The sequence below is a fragment of the Oxyura jamaicensis genome, chromosome 3 (assembly GCF_011077185.1).
Source record: "Oxyura jamaicensis isolate SHBP4307 breed ruddy duck chromosome 3, BPBGC_Ojam_1.0, whole genome shotgun sequence".
NCBI lineage: Eukaryota > Metazoa > Chordata > Aves > Anseriformes > Anatidae > Oxyura > Oxyura jamaicensis.
In genome coordinates, this window is record NC_048895.1 from 739,053 (window position 1) to 751,696 (window position 12,644).

At 42.2% G+C, this 12,644-nt stretch overlaps 1 protein-coding gene across 6 annotated transcripts in view; it reads left to right on the forward strand.

The window, feature by feature from the left end:
- Positions 1–12,644, forward strand: part of KIZ (kizuna centrosomal protein) — a 58,865-nt gene that overhangs the window by 29,902 nt on the left and 16,319 nt on the right. For 5 of the 6 annotated variants that reach the window (XM_035321026.1, XM_035321025.1, XM_035321028.1 and 2 more), the window contains 5 exons: positions 44–257; positions 3,782–3,940; positions 4,467–4,605; positions 7,800–7,962; positions 8,961–9,026. In XM_035321026.1, the coding sequence (XP_035176917.1) occupies positions 44–257; positions 3,782–3,940; positions 4,467–4,605; positions 7,800–7,962; positions 8,961–9,026 (741 nt within the window). The remainder of the gene's footprint in view (positions 1–43; positions 258–3,781; positions 3,941–4,466; positions 4,606–7,799; positions 7,963–8,960; positions 9,027–12,644) is intronic. The other variant, XM_035321024.1, reaches the window with a different exon arrangement.

A 12,644-nucleotide genomic window follows, 5' to 3' on the forward strand; every position in this document is an offset into this window, starting at 1 on the left:
AATGTTTTGGGAGTAATTTTTTGTGGTGGTTATTGTTCTACAGGACCCCAGGATGGCCTGAGTAATGGGCAACCATCAAAGACAGTGAGTGTGGACAGCAGCAGCAAGCCCCTGGTGTGTCCAGGTGAGGGGATGCTGATGCCAGCAGGGAGTAGGACATGGGCTGGAGGCACCCACCCTGCAGAAGTATCCTCTCCAGAGCCATCTAGCCCCTGCACAGCAGAAGAGGAGCCCCTGGGCAGCCTGGCACCAGATGGGTATGTCCTTGCAATCCCCAGCCCGGCGGGGCAGTACCTGTCACAGAGGTGTCCTCAGGTGTCTTTCCAAGCTACACAGGAGCCATGAGCTGGCATTGCTGTGTCTTGTGCCTTGAAGGCAGTAATCACTCTTTACGTGCTGCTTTTCCTGACCACAACAGAAATAGTGAAAGCTTTGCTACCAGTTCATGTACCTCCCTCCCCTTGTGTTCCCCACTTGTATGCCACTGGTGCTGGGCTTCCTTACCTTTGGGCTGGCCCTGCTTGTATGTGACATGCGCCCAGCTGAAACGGCTGTAGTGGTGCAGGGCTCGCTAGGAGGCCTGTAGGCTGAATGAGGAGTGGTGGCTGTGGGCAGGGGAGAGAACACATACAGAGGAAAACAGCATGCTCACCCATGGAGGGTGAGGAAATACTTTTTTTGCAGTGCTTTTTTCCTTGTTTGTTTGTATCTTCTTGATCTGTTTAGCACATCTGTTCTTCCTGTATCCATGTTCACATTGTATTAGGTGCTGATTTCAGTATCAGTCTGTTTTTTAATAGATGCCCGTTGAGCAGAAGCTAATGGGCACCAATATACACTTGTGTAACTTCACCATTTCACATTTGCATCAGACTGTTGCTTGCTATAGAAACATCATCTAATTTACATCTAAATAGCTTTTACTCAGTTTTTCTTTTGTATAACACCTGTTAATCATAACACTTTGCAGGGAAGTTGCATAGAGTGCTTGCCTTTGCTGGAGAAGTCATAGCTGAGCGGTGGTAATTTAACCTTTTGTTCTCTCTCTGTAGATGCTAGCGATGCCTAGTTGTTCATGAACTGATGAAAATATTATGCAATGCTCTTGAAGCCCGGCTAAATTATAAGAAAGGTTTCACTGTTTGCGTTATCTCTGGAGCATGACTAAAACCAGAATGTGAATGTTTCCTCTCACATTATACTGTGCTGAATACCTGTTTCTCAAGGCCATGCAAGTGTGATCTCTACTGCTGTGTGTTACTGCAGAAGAGATACAAATTTTAATTTGTCTTACCTGAAAACTAACATGCAGATAATTTCAGAAATGGCAGGCATGTAAGATGCTGTGGAGCGATACGTAGCCTCTACATTATTGAATTGATAACCAATTGCTTTTAAAGTCTATCTCCAGCATACTTGAAATTTGGTGCACGTTCCTGAGTCCTGCAAAATAATTCATGAGCTGAAAGTCTTGGAGAAAACTTTCCCAGTAATTAGCAGGTGAAGTTCAATTACACAAATAACAAACTATGCAGATAGTTTTGAGGTCATTGCTCACTCAACAGGCAAAATTCTTGTTTCAAGACAGGAAGTCCCAAGTTTTAGTGTTTTGGGGAAATTTCCTTTCTTTCCTTACTTTAGAGGCATTGTTTTAACAAGCTCTTTTCAGCCTGCCTTTTCTAGCTGGAAAAACAGCAATCTCGTGATCATGCTGTCAGATGGCTAATGCTGTCAGGTGGCCAAGGAGAGGTGATGCTGCTGGGAGGGGTCTCCTAGGGCAGTCTCAGAGACTGGGTTACAGCCCATAGTGGGGTGATGCGACTGCTGTCATAGTCACTGAGGATGGGAGTTCTGCCAAATCATGGCTGTGTTGGGGTGCTGCGGGGCAGGTGTGCTGACTGGAGGCTGCATTCATGACTCTCCCAGCTGGTGCCTTCTGCTCCAGCCCATGGTGCCTGGCAGGCACTAGCCCTATGGGGGACTTGCTGGGGCCACCCCCAACTCTCCCTGTGGTGGGCACTTACCCCGCTGCCTCCATGTCCTTTTGGCATTCCTCAGGGCACCCAGTGCTTTATTCAAGGGCTTAAAAATGGGGAGCAGGAGAGGGGAAAGGGTCTCTGAGAATTAGTGTGTGGAAAGATGATGACTATTTTAAGGCTGGTGTTGAAGGGGTGGAAAAAGGCAGAGCTTATGCCTGTGCTGCTTCAGCTGCATTGAAGAGGACTTAGCACAGATGGATTGTGCATTACAAAATGTAACACATAATTCAAGCTGTCAGCTTAATCAGACTGTTTCCAGGAAGCAACCTGTAAAAGAGAAGGACCTCTTGTTTGCTGACCTCTGATCCGTAGCCTGCTGCAGATTGTCATACATTTTGTTTTTTCTTTATGTTGGTGTCCCTTCCTTCCCCTTCCCTTTTTATTATTGTATCCCTCTCGAGTGGCACCCTGGAAGGACCACCCAGGGGGAGGGAGACAATAGGAAACGAGCCGGCTGCTGAAATACAGGTTTTGTAAGACTTTGGGGGGAAGAAAAAGCACTGTTTAACTGCATATGCTATCTCCCCGGTATTGTTTTGCTGATCAAATGTCTAAGAAACTCCATGCAATGCAGGGCAGCTCCTACTCAAATGCTCGCTGTTGCCAAACAGTCTGATGGAAAACAAAACTTTGGTATATCTTAGCATAATTACAAACATAACGTGAGCTGTGGCGCAAAGTGTTTTTCAGTTGATAAAGCAAGGTTGGCTGTGTGAATATCAGCTTCCCCGCAAAAGCCCGGGTGTGTGGACGGGCCCTGTGGGCTGGTGGAGACCTGGGCTGGAAAGTGCCACACAAAGCGGGCAGCCTGACTGCAGGGTGAGCAGCCACTGCACCCCTAAAGGCTTTGGGTATTTTGTTTCAGGGTGAGGAGACCTGATTCTGACCCAGCGCCTCGGCGCTGCTGTCCTGGGCAGAGAATGGGAGTGCTACTGAAAATGCAGGGAGGAAGAAGCTGGCATCTGGCCATCTAAGGAAAATAGTGGAGTTTTAGGAAAACAGAGAATATTTCCCAAGGTGGCATGCTGCCTCTCCCAGTTTTGTGTGCTCATGCGCTTTTTTGCAATGCATCAAAGAAAACTTACCGCCTTTTGCAGCCCTGCTTTGCAGATTGTGCCTGTGAAATAAATCCTTGTTTACATGAGGGAGAGTGTCCCCTTAAAGTGGCTAATAATGCTTTGCTGGGGTTGAGAATAACAACTAGAAAAATCCTTTCTTTGAGGTAAAGGAGGAAAAAGAGTCACCAAACCCCTTATGTTAACAAAAGTGGGACCAGATAACCCAGGCTGTCACTCGATGGCAATGGGCTCCTAACTTCAAGAGCTGGGAGGAGCTTTGTGGTTTTACTTAAAATTAAATGTCAGCTTCCTTAAGCCAGGATTTTCATTAACACTTAATTGTTGGAGGATTTCTGGGGAGTTATGAGGAAAGGTTTACAGGAGTTGGCCACGCAGCCCACCATTAGGAATGGGTTTCAGTATCACAATTGCTTTGGCCACAGCAGATGCAGAGATGCCTGGCCAAGGTGCTGTTTCAGCTTTACCCATCATGATGTTTCTACCCTCACAGTTTGCCTAACCAAACTCTTGCAAAGACCTGGTCATGGGCACACTGCTTTTGGCTGTCCCACTGGTTATCCTATTAGCCAAGGGCTGTATGACAGGCCTTGCATCCACCCCTCTTCTGGCTGTCTCTCTGGTCTTCACATAAGTATCTCACATCACAACTGCTTTATCTTGCAGCTTTTGTAGTCAGGCCAGCAGCCTGAAAGAAGAAGACCTTAAAGCTGGAGAAACAGCTGTCTGTCATCAGCCGAAGGTGTTGCTGCAGAGCCTGTGGGGTGGCCACCCCCTCCCTGGGAACATACCGTGTGCTGCGCATGGGGCTGTGGAGCAGAGCAGGTATGTGGGGACCAGCCTGCCCTGGGGGACTGGCATCCTCTTTTCCGATCTCTTCTTTCCTGTGTGTGTGCCTCAAGGACAAATGAGAGGTGATTTTTAATGTCTCTTTAGTGCAGCAATGACAACATTTTCCATTCTTTGTTACTTACCTTCTGCCTAGTCCCGTGTTAAGCAATGCTAGAGTGTTGGCAGGATCAGACACCTCTTAGCACTGAGGAGGGCTCTGTAACTGCCTAGCATTCCTTCCAGAGCAGATGTGCCTTAGAGTTCTGTTATTTTTCCTGATGGCTGCCTTTTCGTGACCCGGCTTGTCACAGTCCGTCCAAGTCAAAAGTGACTTATTTGCTTTTGATGCTTTTACAAGCAAAAATAAGGAAGTGAGTGCTGTGAGTTAAGGGCAAAAGGGGCTGCACGTTTTCCTACTGCATACTGATCTGCCTCTCCAGCCCCAAGCAAGCAAACAGGCAGAGTGGCTCCTGTCTGAGCACCACAGGCTCTGAGCCTTGCCTTTGGTTGTGTTCCCTAGGCTGGACCTGCCACGGGATGTGGATGTACTGCAGGCTCCCCTGAGCAGCCCCACAGCGCACTGCTCTTTGCTCAAAGAAGAGGTGGCAGCGACGTTTGAAAACCTGCTGGTTTCGGAGAAGGAAGCATCAGATGACCAGGTTGGTTTTGGTGTCTGTTCGGCTCAGGTCACTTGCAGCTGCTGCTCAGAGTTGGGCTGCACTGACCTCCCTAATGGCTCTGTTTGGTAGAGAAAATTCCCGCAGCTCAGCATCGCTTGTAGCACGTTGCACATCTGTGATAGCACATGCTGGGGTTTTCCAGTGCGCTTGGCAAGTTCGGTAAACGCTCACTCTTTTCCGTGGGATTGTTAAAGAGGGAATCATACAATGGTGCAGTGATTAGTGGGTGTTCCCCCAGTGTGCTGGTTTATTGTAGGCAGAGTGAAACAGAGAAACTGCTAAAACAGGTATTTCTTCAGCAGCAGGAGAACATCCTGCCCTTTATTATAACTCACGCGATATATTTGACTTTTTCCTGTCTTTCTGTGTTTGGAAGAGAAACCTGAATTTCACAGAAAATGAGGTACTGGAGGCCACGGGGCCACTGAAGAACAGAGTAACCACAAAATGCCTGACCAGAAGTTGTTGTTTCTCAGGATCTCTGTCCCCTTTAGCATGCTTTCTTCTAGTTGACAGCTGTCAACATGGGCATTTTAATGTCCTGTAAGAACAACATAATATCTGAATCAGCAGTGCCGAGAGACTAAATAGCACCGTTAAAGTGCAGCAGGCCCTGCCTGTGCCTCTAACACTACCCAGTACCTGGGTCCTGGGGAAGGACGAGCAATTAGTGCTCCTTTATCAGCCCTTGAAATTGCTATAAAGTGGGTAAGGAAAGAACAGACTTCCTGTGTGTCTCAGGACACAGGAGTAGGTACAACGTATGGCCCTGTGAAGCAAGCAGCCCTCTGAGGTCTTCAGAGGTGCCTGCTCTACCCTTGAGATCTGTTATTGATTTTAAAGAAGCTAAAGAAGCTCATGCTTGCTGTGACGCAAGTTTATCCCAAGGCTTAATCGTCTTTCTCTGTGACTTAATAGCTTTTTATCAAGCATTATAGTATTTTTTTTTTCCTTTTTAAAGAGACAAACTGAATTGTGTCTTGTATGATAAATATGGAGAGGATTTTACAGATAGCAGCATGTTTGTCCTTTTTAAACTTTAACGTGAAAGATTATAAGCAAATTCTACAAATTTTGTAGGAGTTACTTTTCCATATGTACAAATGACAGGGAAAGAAAGGACAAGTGTATACACACACATATATATGCATGTATGAACATACATGTAATACCACCAGAGCAAAAATATTTGTTAAAGTTCTTTCCCCTCTAATTTGTAATGAGAAATTAAAAAGCAGTTTATGCTGTATTTTGGTTTTAATATTTGATAGGAATAATGATAATGTAATGTTTTGGTTAATTATACGTTTTCAATGATAGCCAAGGTAAATTCTTTTTCTGTCTGTGGATTGTATTCTGCCTTAAAATATTCAGCCTATTAAAAAAGACAAAGAAGGAATGTGTCCTTGCACTGGTGGCAGATAAATACTGTACGTAAATCTCCAATTGTATATAAAAACTTGTACTAAGTCAAATCTCAGTAACACTGGCTTTATGGGTGGATATAAGCAGTAACAATCTGCTTATTGCTACTTTTTACTATGACCTACATATATGCATTTAACACTTATTTTTCCATTTAAAAGAATCCATTCACTTAAATGTAATCCCAGGATTTATTTTACCCTTTGAAACACCTGACTTCCAAGCAGGCTGCACAGAACAGTAGCAATATAAATTACTATATATATATTTATCTTATAATATATTTGTTAATATATTCCTGTGCAGGAACAGTTGCTTTACCATGAGGATGTACGTAATGTAGTTGTAAACTCATTAGCCATCTGTACTTGGGGATCTTAAATCATTTGTGACTTCAAAGCTTGAATTTTGGGTGAGTCTGGCTCATGTGGGACAGCCACAGCGAGCTGGCTTCCTTGGAGTTCTTCCAGAGAAATTAGCAGAGACATGCTGCTAAATGGCAGTGAATTCCCATGGTAAAGACTTTCCCCTCCTACCAATAATTGAAGACTTTCATTATATTTAGAAAAGCAGACATAAAATTCCTGGTTTTTTTTTCTGTTGAAGTAGCAGTTTGCTTTCCTTGTTTTTGTATGGAGTCTTCCCATATGTAAGTTCAGTAAGGGGAAAAAAAAAGCAAAACAATATATTCATTAAAGTTATTTGCTAGAGACTCGAAGTTGCCATTCAGGGCTCCCAAATAAATATGGGATTATTGAAGAATGGAGGGGGTGAAATTTTCTTGAGAGTCCAAAATGGTTTTGGACTTAAAATCACTCCAATCTCTCAGGTAAGCATGGATAAATAAAGTTACAAAAGTTAAAAAAGTAGACTTGTAGAGTCAAATACATGCTTTGTGACACAAAATAAAAACAAAATGTCCTACAAAAAAAAAAAAAAGACATGAAAGATGCCCCCAAAGTCTTTGCTGCTCCTTGTGGAATAATAAATGCCAGAAAGAATGTTTTCATCTGCTCTTAGAGTCTGATAAAGCAATAGACTTGGATGACAGCTGAAGAAATACCTTTTTTTTTTTTTTTTTTTTAAAGCTAGCTTTTAACTTGGCTATATTTACACTAAATTCAGCTCCCTTTAAAGACATCTGCTTCCCACCTAATTTTTTCATCATCGAAAGTAATGTTTAATTAACAGACGTCAAAATAGTGCTGCTACAGGGATCTGCATGTGCAGACAGGAGAGAATAAACTTGATAAACGTGTAGTGATGATACAGACTGAATTCTGAATTGAGCCCAAAGGAAGCCAATGATGGATCGGGTTCTTTGGCTTCAGATTCACTTACCTTGGTGATGTTTTATTGTAGCTATTGCTGACAATATGCGTTAATTTGCCTTATTGCTGTGCCTGAAATGGAGAATAAAAGACTTTTTTTCATTCTATTGCTGTTGTAGTGTGTGCCATCCACCCTTACATTTTGCTTACAGTGAATGCATAAGGCACAAAATAAGGACAGTTTCCAGAAAACACAGCAGTTAAAAGAATAATTCAAAGTTTGTGTTACTTGAAGGCAGAATGCAATTGCTGGGCTAGCACTGATTTAACTCAGGTAATTCAACATCTAACAGAAATACCCTGGAAACAGATTACTCTGTGAAGTATAGATTAGCCTAAATGTATGTTGGAAAATGCTGCTGCTCGAGACTCAGGATAATAGGGCTGCGGTTATTTTTATTTTTTTTAACACTGCAGGCTCCACCGCTGTTGAGAGAGGTCCTTCTAGGAGAAGAGTGTGGAGATGGGTCATCTATTCAGAGTAATGAATCATCTTACAGCTTGCCATCGATCCCAAATGACAGTGGGGAAATAAAGCAGGCAAAACACTCTCCCCGGCTTGATGCCACAGGAAAGCAAGGTAACAATTGCCAAAAGGTCTGCCTGTGTGCTCCAAGTTACCGCTGTACTCTGCTGCAAGGTACAAATGTGTTTTCCATCCAAATCTGCCGGGGATGGTTACAGCTGCTGGCAAATTAATATATTTGTAATGAACTTCCAGTGATTTTTTTTTTCCTAAACATCTCAATGTTGTTTGTCACTCTTATTACTTTTTAAAATGAATGCTATGTGTTGTGACTGTTTTATTTCTGTAGAAGATCAGATGTTGTGGTAATTATTGAAACAGGATCTATATGCATATATGTATTTTAAAAATGTTTTAGAAATAATGTGATAGTTTAGCTGTGTTTTATTAGGAAGCCGAACTACAGAACATATTTTCCAAAGTAAGAGTGTTGATGCTAAGAAAGATGTGCGGTGCCATTTCAGAGCTTAAAAGGTGGATGTTACTGAAAATCCAGTTAATTTCTTTAGATAAGGAAGTAATAGATTAGTCCAGTGTAATAACTTGCTCAGCCTGCTCTCATAGCATCCCTTACATCAAAGTTCAGAAGAGACAGGCAATTAAGTTGCAATGCTCTTTACACAGCAAATGCAAACAAACTGATTTAGGCCTTCTAAATCCATGCCACTTTTATCTGTGGAGGAGATGGGGACTTTGATTTTTAAACTAATTTTCAGTGGTTGGTATGATCTATGTTGTTGCTGTCGGGCTGCTGGACAAGATCGCAGAATTACTGTTGGCTGTTTGTTTCTGAAATCCCATTGGGTCTTAAATAATTTAAGACATTTGGTTAGCTTTTCCTTTTTCTCTGGGAGCTACAGAGACACAGCAGCGCTGTATTCGCATAAAGTTCACAGTAGGTGCCTCTTTTAAGAACAGTAATGGATAGTTTAGATCAATAAACAAGAGATAACAAAAGTGAGAAATTAAAGGGAGTAGGGCTTAAAAGAAAACAAACCAGTCTGATCGCCACCACTTTGAAATGTGTTTCATTATGGTGTGTTCACATACAGAAGTCACAAGCTGGTGTGAAGATGAGAGCCAGGAAGAAAGCGTGATAAAAAAGATTCCTATTACAGGTAAAAGTAATGGCTGCATATTAACCTCAAATGCAGTATTCAACTTTATTATATAATCAAAACATGGCATTTTAGGGGCTTGGGTCCACTAATAGTGAGTAAATTCAGCTACTACATACCGAGCACAAAGATTAAATGCAAGATCATAAAGTACAATCTCATGTTAATGTAAACCAAGATGGAAAATAACAGTGCCTATTTAATTCCTTGTAATCATGTTACACATTTAAACCATGTGAATATCCCGTCATTTAGCCTTTCAGGTCCTAGTATCAGTGTTACAAAGGTCAGTCTCCGTGGGGAAGATCCAGTAATTATATGGCAAACTACAGATGTTTCTGATTTGATTCTTTTCTTTTCTCTAGTAATTGAATGTGTATCATTAGAATAAGCGTGGGGAAAAATCGCGCTAGATGGGAAGCTGTGCTTTTGCCTCTGTTACAAAAGCTGCCTGATAACACCAAATTTTTAGCAATAAGGTTTTATCAAACCGTGTTCAGATCTCCCTGCAGCAGATGCATTAGACTTGCTTAGGATCCTGTGATGCTGTTGCTTTTCAGTTGTGAAGTATCAATAACGCATTAGTATTCAGGGCAGAGCTCTTCGCAATAAATCTCAATTTTCTTTTGCCTGATTTTGCAAAGTGGTGGGCTGCTTTGTTATAAATTTTGATGTTTGGCTAAATATTTATTTATGCAAGTGTGTACTCTGACAAAAAGGTGCGAGGGCATCTGTTGCATTTGCTGTTCTTGTCTGCTCTTTTATGGCTTAAAAATAGCCTGTCTTTTTGAGTGCAATTCATTTCTCTATAGAGGTTTTCCTCTGCTTTTTGAGCCTAATTTGCAGCTGAAATATAAAAATTTGCTTTTGTATTCCTGAATTATACTGCTGCAATAGTATTCCTATGTTAGCCACATAAGTTAGATTTTTGAGGTTTTGAGAGTAGAATGCTTTACTTTTTCCTGCTGCTTAAAATGTCCTTCACTTGCACATGGCGATGTATTTCAGAATGTAAGCTGCACTGTTTTTTTTTCAGATGAATTAAAAGCACACAAATTACAAGCCACTTAAATGTTTTTCATGAAATAAATCACACTTGTCATTTGAAAATTCATCTAAAATTTTGCAGATTTTGTGATAGGTTTAATTTTCTTTGTAACTTAAAAGGATTCAGATCCGAGGATTGCAGTTCAAGCATCATACTCTGTAGACAGTGCTGACTAGAATGATGTAAAGAATGGTGGCTTCCTCCAACTAATGACATCACAGATTTTCTTAATTTGTTCTTTTTTTCTAAAGAGAATGCAAGCTCTTTAATGTCTGTAGTTCCCAAGGCTTCTAGTTTGCTTCTCACCCATGCTGGACTTTAGAATATATCAGGACTCTTTTGCTATGAAGCCTGGCAGATTTTGCATACAAACGTGTCAGGGAGTTGTCTGTTGCAGTTTTCCTGCTGGGGAACTGGATGGTGTACTGGCTCCTGGTCTGGGTTGCAGCTAGTCAAAAGCTGAACTGCATGGACATCCCCTCTCCCTTACCTCTCCCATAGCTTTCTCACCAAATGGACCTGCAAATAATAATGCTTCCCATTTGTAAAAATGCTGAGAAAATCATACTTCAGATTAGAACACCAAGAACAGTAACTTAAAGCAGATTCAGAAGGAAGGGATTTTTATTTACTACTGTTGTCACAGCATGTTTGCAGTGGCCTGTGTTCTCATTGTGTCTAAGGGTGAGGCTTTTCATATCTCACTTGAAAGCAAGGTCCTTTCAGCTGCGATTCATCTTCAGTTCGTGATCTTCTCCAGGCTTCTCATTCTCTTCTGGCTCCTTGCTCTTTCAGCCTGTCAACTTTCTGCTTTTTGTTCATCATTACGTGCTGCAGACTAGCCCTAGAGCACTGAAATTGTTCAGTGCCCAAAGTAGAGGCAGTATCTCTGCACCTTGCTTTTTGGGCTTAAGTGACTTTTTTGAGGGTTTGGTTTTCTCCTTTTAGATAGGCTGATATTTAATGTCATTTAAATACATGACTGTTTTGTTGTACAATTATTTTCTAAGCTTACTGGTTACATTTTTTTCCCAGTACCTACTGCATTCTTTAATGGCTTTAAGTTTGGATTTAAACATTGGAAGCATTGAGGCTTTGGGGTTTTGATGGACTTCATTGTGAGAGCTGAGTGGATGTACTTCCAAAGGGAAGGAGCAGTTGTGGAGACCAGTGAGCACCTCTCAGGTGTCACTGGTGGGCAGCTCAGATGGGGAATCCTCTGCCTTCATGTGTGCTGTATCTGTTCTGGAGATCTTGCTTCTCTTCATCTCACTAGCACTTCTCTCAAAAGTAGACTTCTTTTTCTCCTGTCTTGTTTTTTCATTCAAGGCCGTGGCCAGAGCAGTAGCACCAGCGTGCCGCTGGTCCGGCACTGGGATACATGCTGTGAGTCTGGCTGTGCTGCAGTTGCTGCTAGCCTTACTTGACTGAAGGGCGGCTGAAGTTATGGAAGTGGCCCTTGACCTGTCCTGGTCTTTCATATGAGTATCTCTTGATATGCATGTTAGACACAAGAGCTACTTCCTTTACATTTGAGTAATCCTAGAGATAGGAGAAAAAAAAATAAACTGGAGGAAGCTGAGAGACTGGTATTCTCATTAGGGAAATGGGCAGCTGCCTGTGATAGGAAAGCTGCAGGGCCGTGTGTGACTTGGCTCAGCAGGAGCATCTCCTTGTCCAGAAAGGACAGGCAGGTGCTGGCTGGGAAGGTGCTAGGGTGTGAGGAGGGAGCGGGCACCTTGGGTCCTCTGGTGCATCGCCAGCAGAAACAAAAGGATTTTAATCCCTGTTTCTGACAACAAAATGCTTTACCGGCTCTGCAGCACTCAGGCCATCCCATGCCTTTGGTGTGAGCTTCCAAAGTCTCTGTTTCAGAAGAAAGCACTACACAAAGTTCTCTGCCTGGCTGGCCCAGCAGTGCTGGGTGGTGTCTCTCCTCTTTTCTTCTATTCCCATGTGAAGTCTGCTGGCACCTTGCAGAAGGCTGTGTTGTGCTAACTGAGCTTAAAAGACTTATTTTGTGTAAGGTACCACTCAGCTTAAGTAAGGCTATTGGTATCACCCACAGAGGGGAGAGATTTTATTAATAGCAACCTCAGTTTCACAAGGTTCTTTGAGGATAGAGGAGTATATGTGGGTTCATTCTAGTTCGGTTCATTCTAGTTCTCTTCCTGGATGCTTTGTTTTTTTATCTTGGGAAGACATGTAGAAGAAATTAAGTGTTCAACTTTTTTGCTATTTCTGAAATAGGTGAATAATGGGAGATTAAAAAAAAAAAGATAATTTTTTTTTGGTTTTGCGGATGACTTTAAAAGTCTGTGAGTAGGAAACCGCTGGTTTTATTGAAGGGGCAGGCTTGTTAAATCTTTAACAAAAACAGATTGTCTCCATACCCTTCACTTATGTCTTTGATTTAAATAGATGCTATAGTTAAAAGCATTCAAATAAAAATGGCATTACTTCTCTACTCATCAGGTTTTCATGATGCCTTGGATGTCATGTTCTATCTTCTTTTCAGGTAGAAAATCTCACTTAGAAACAAGGAGGAAAAACCCTCATAGATCTTTTTT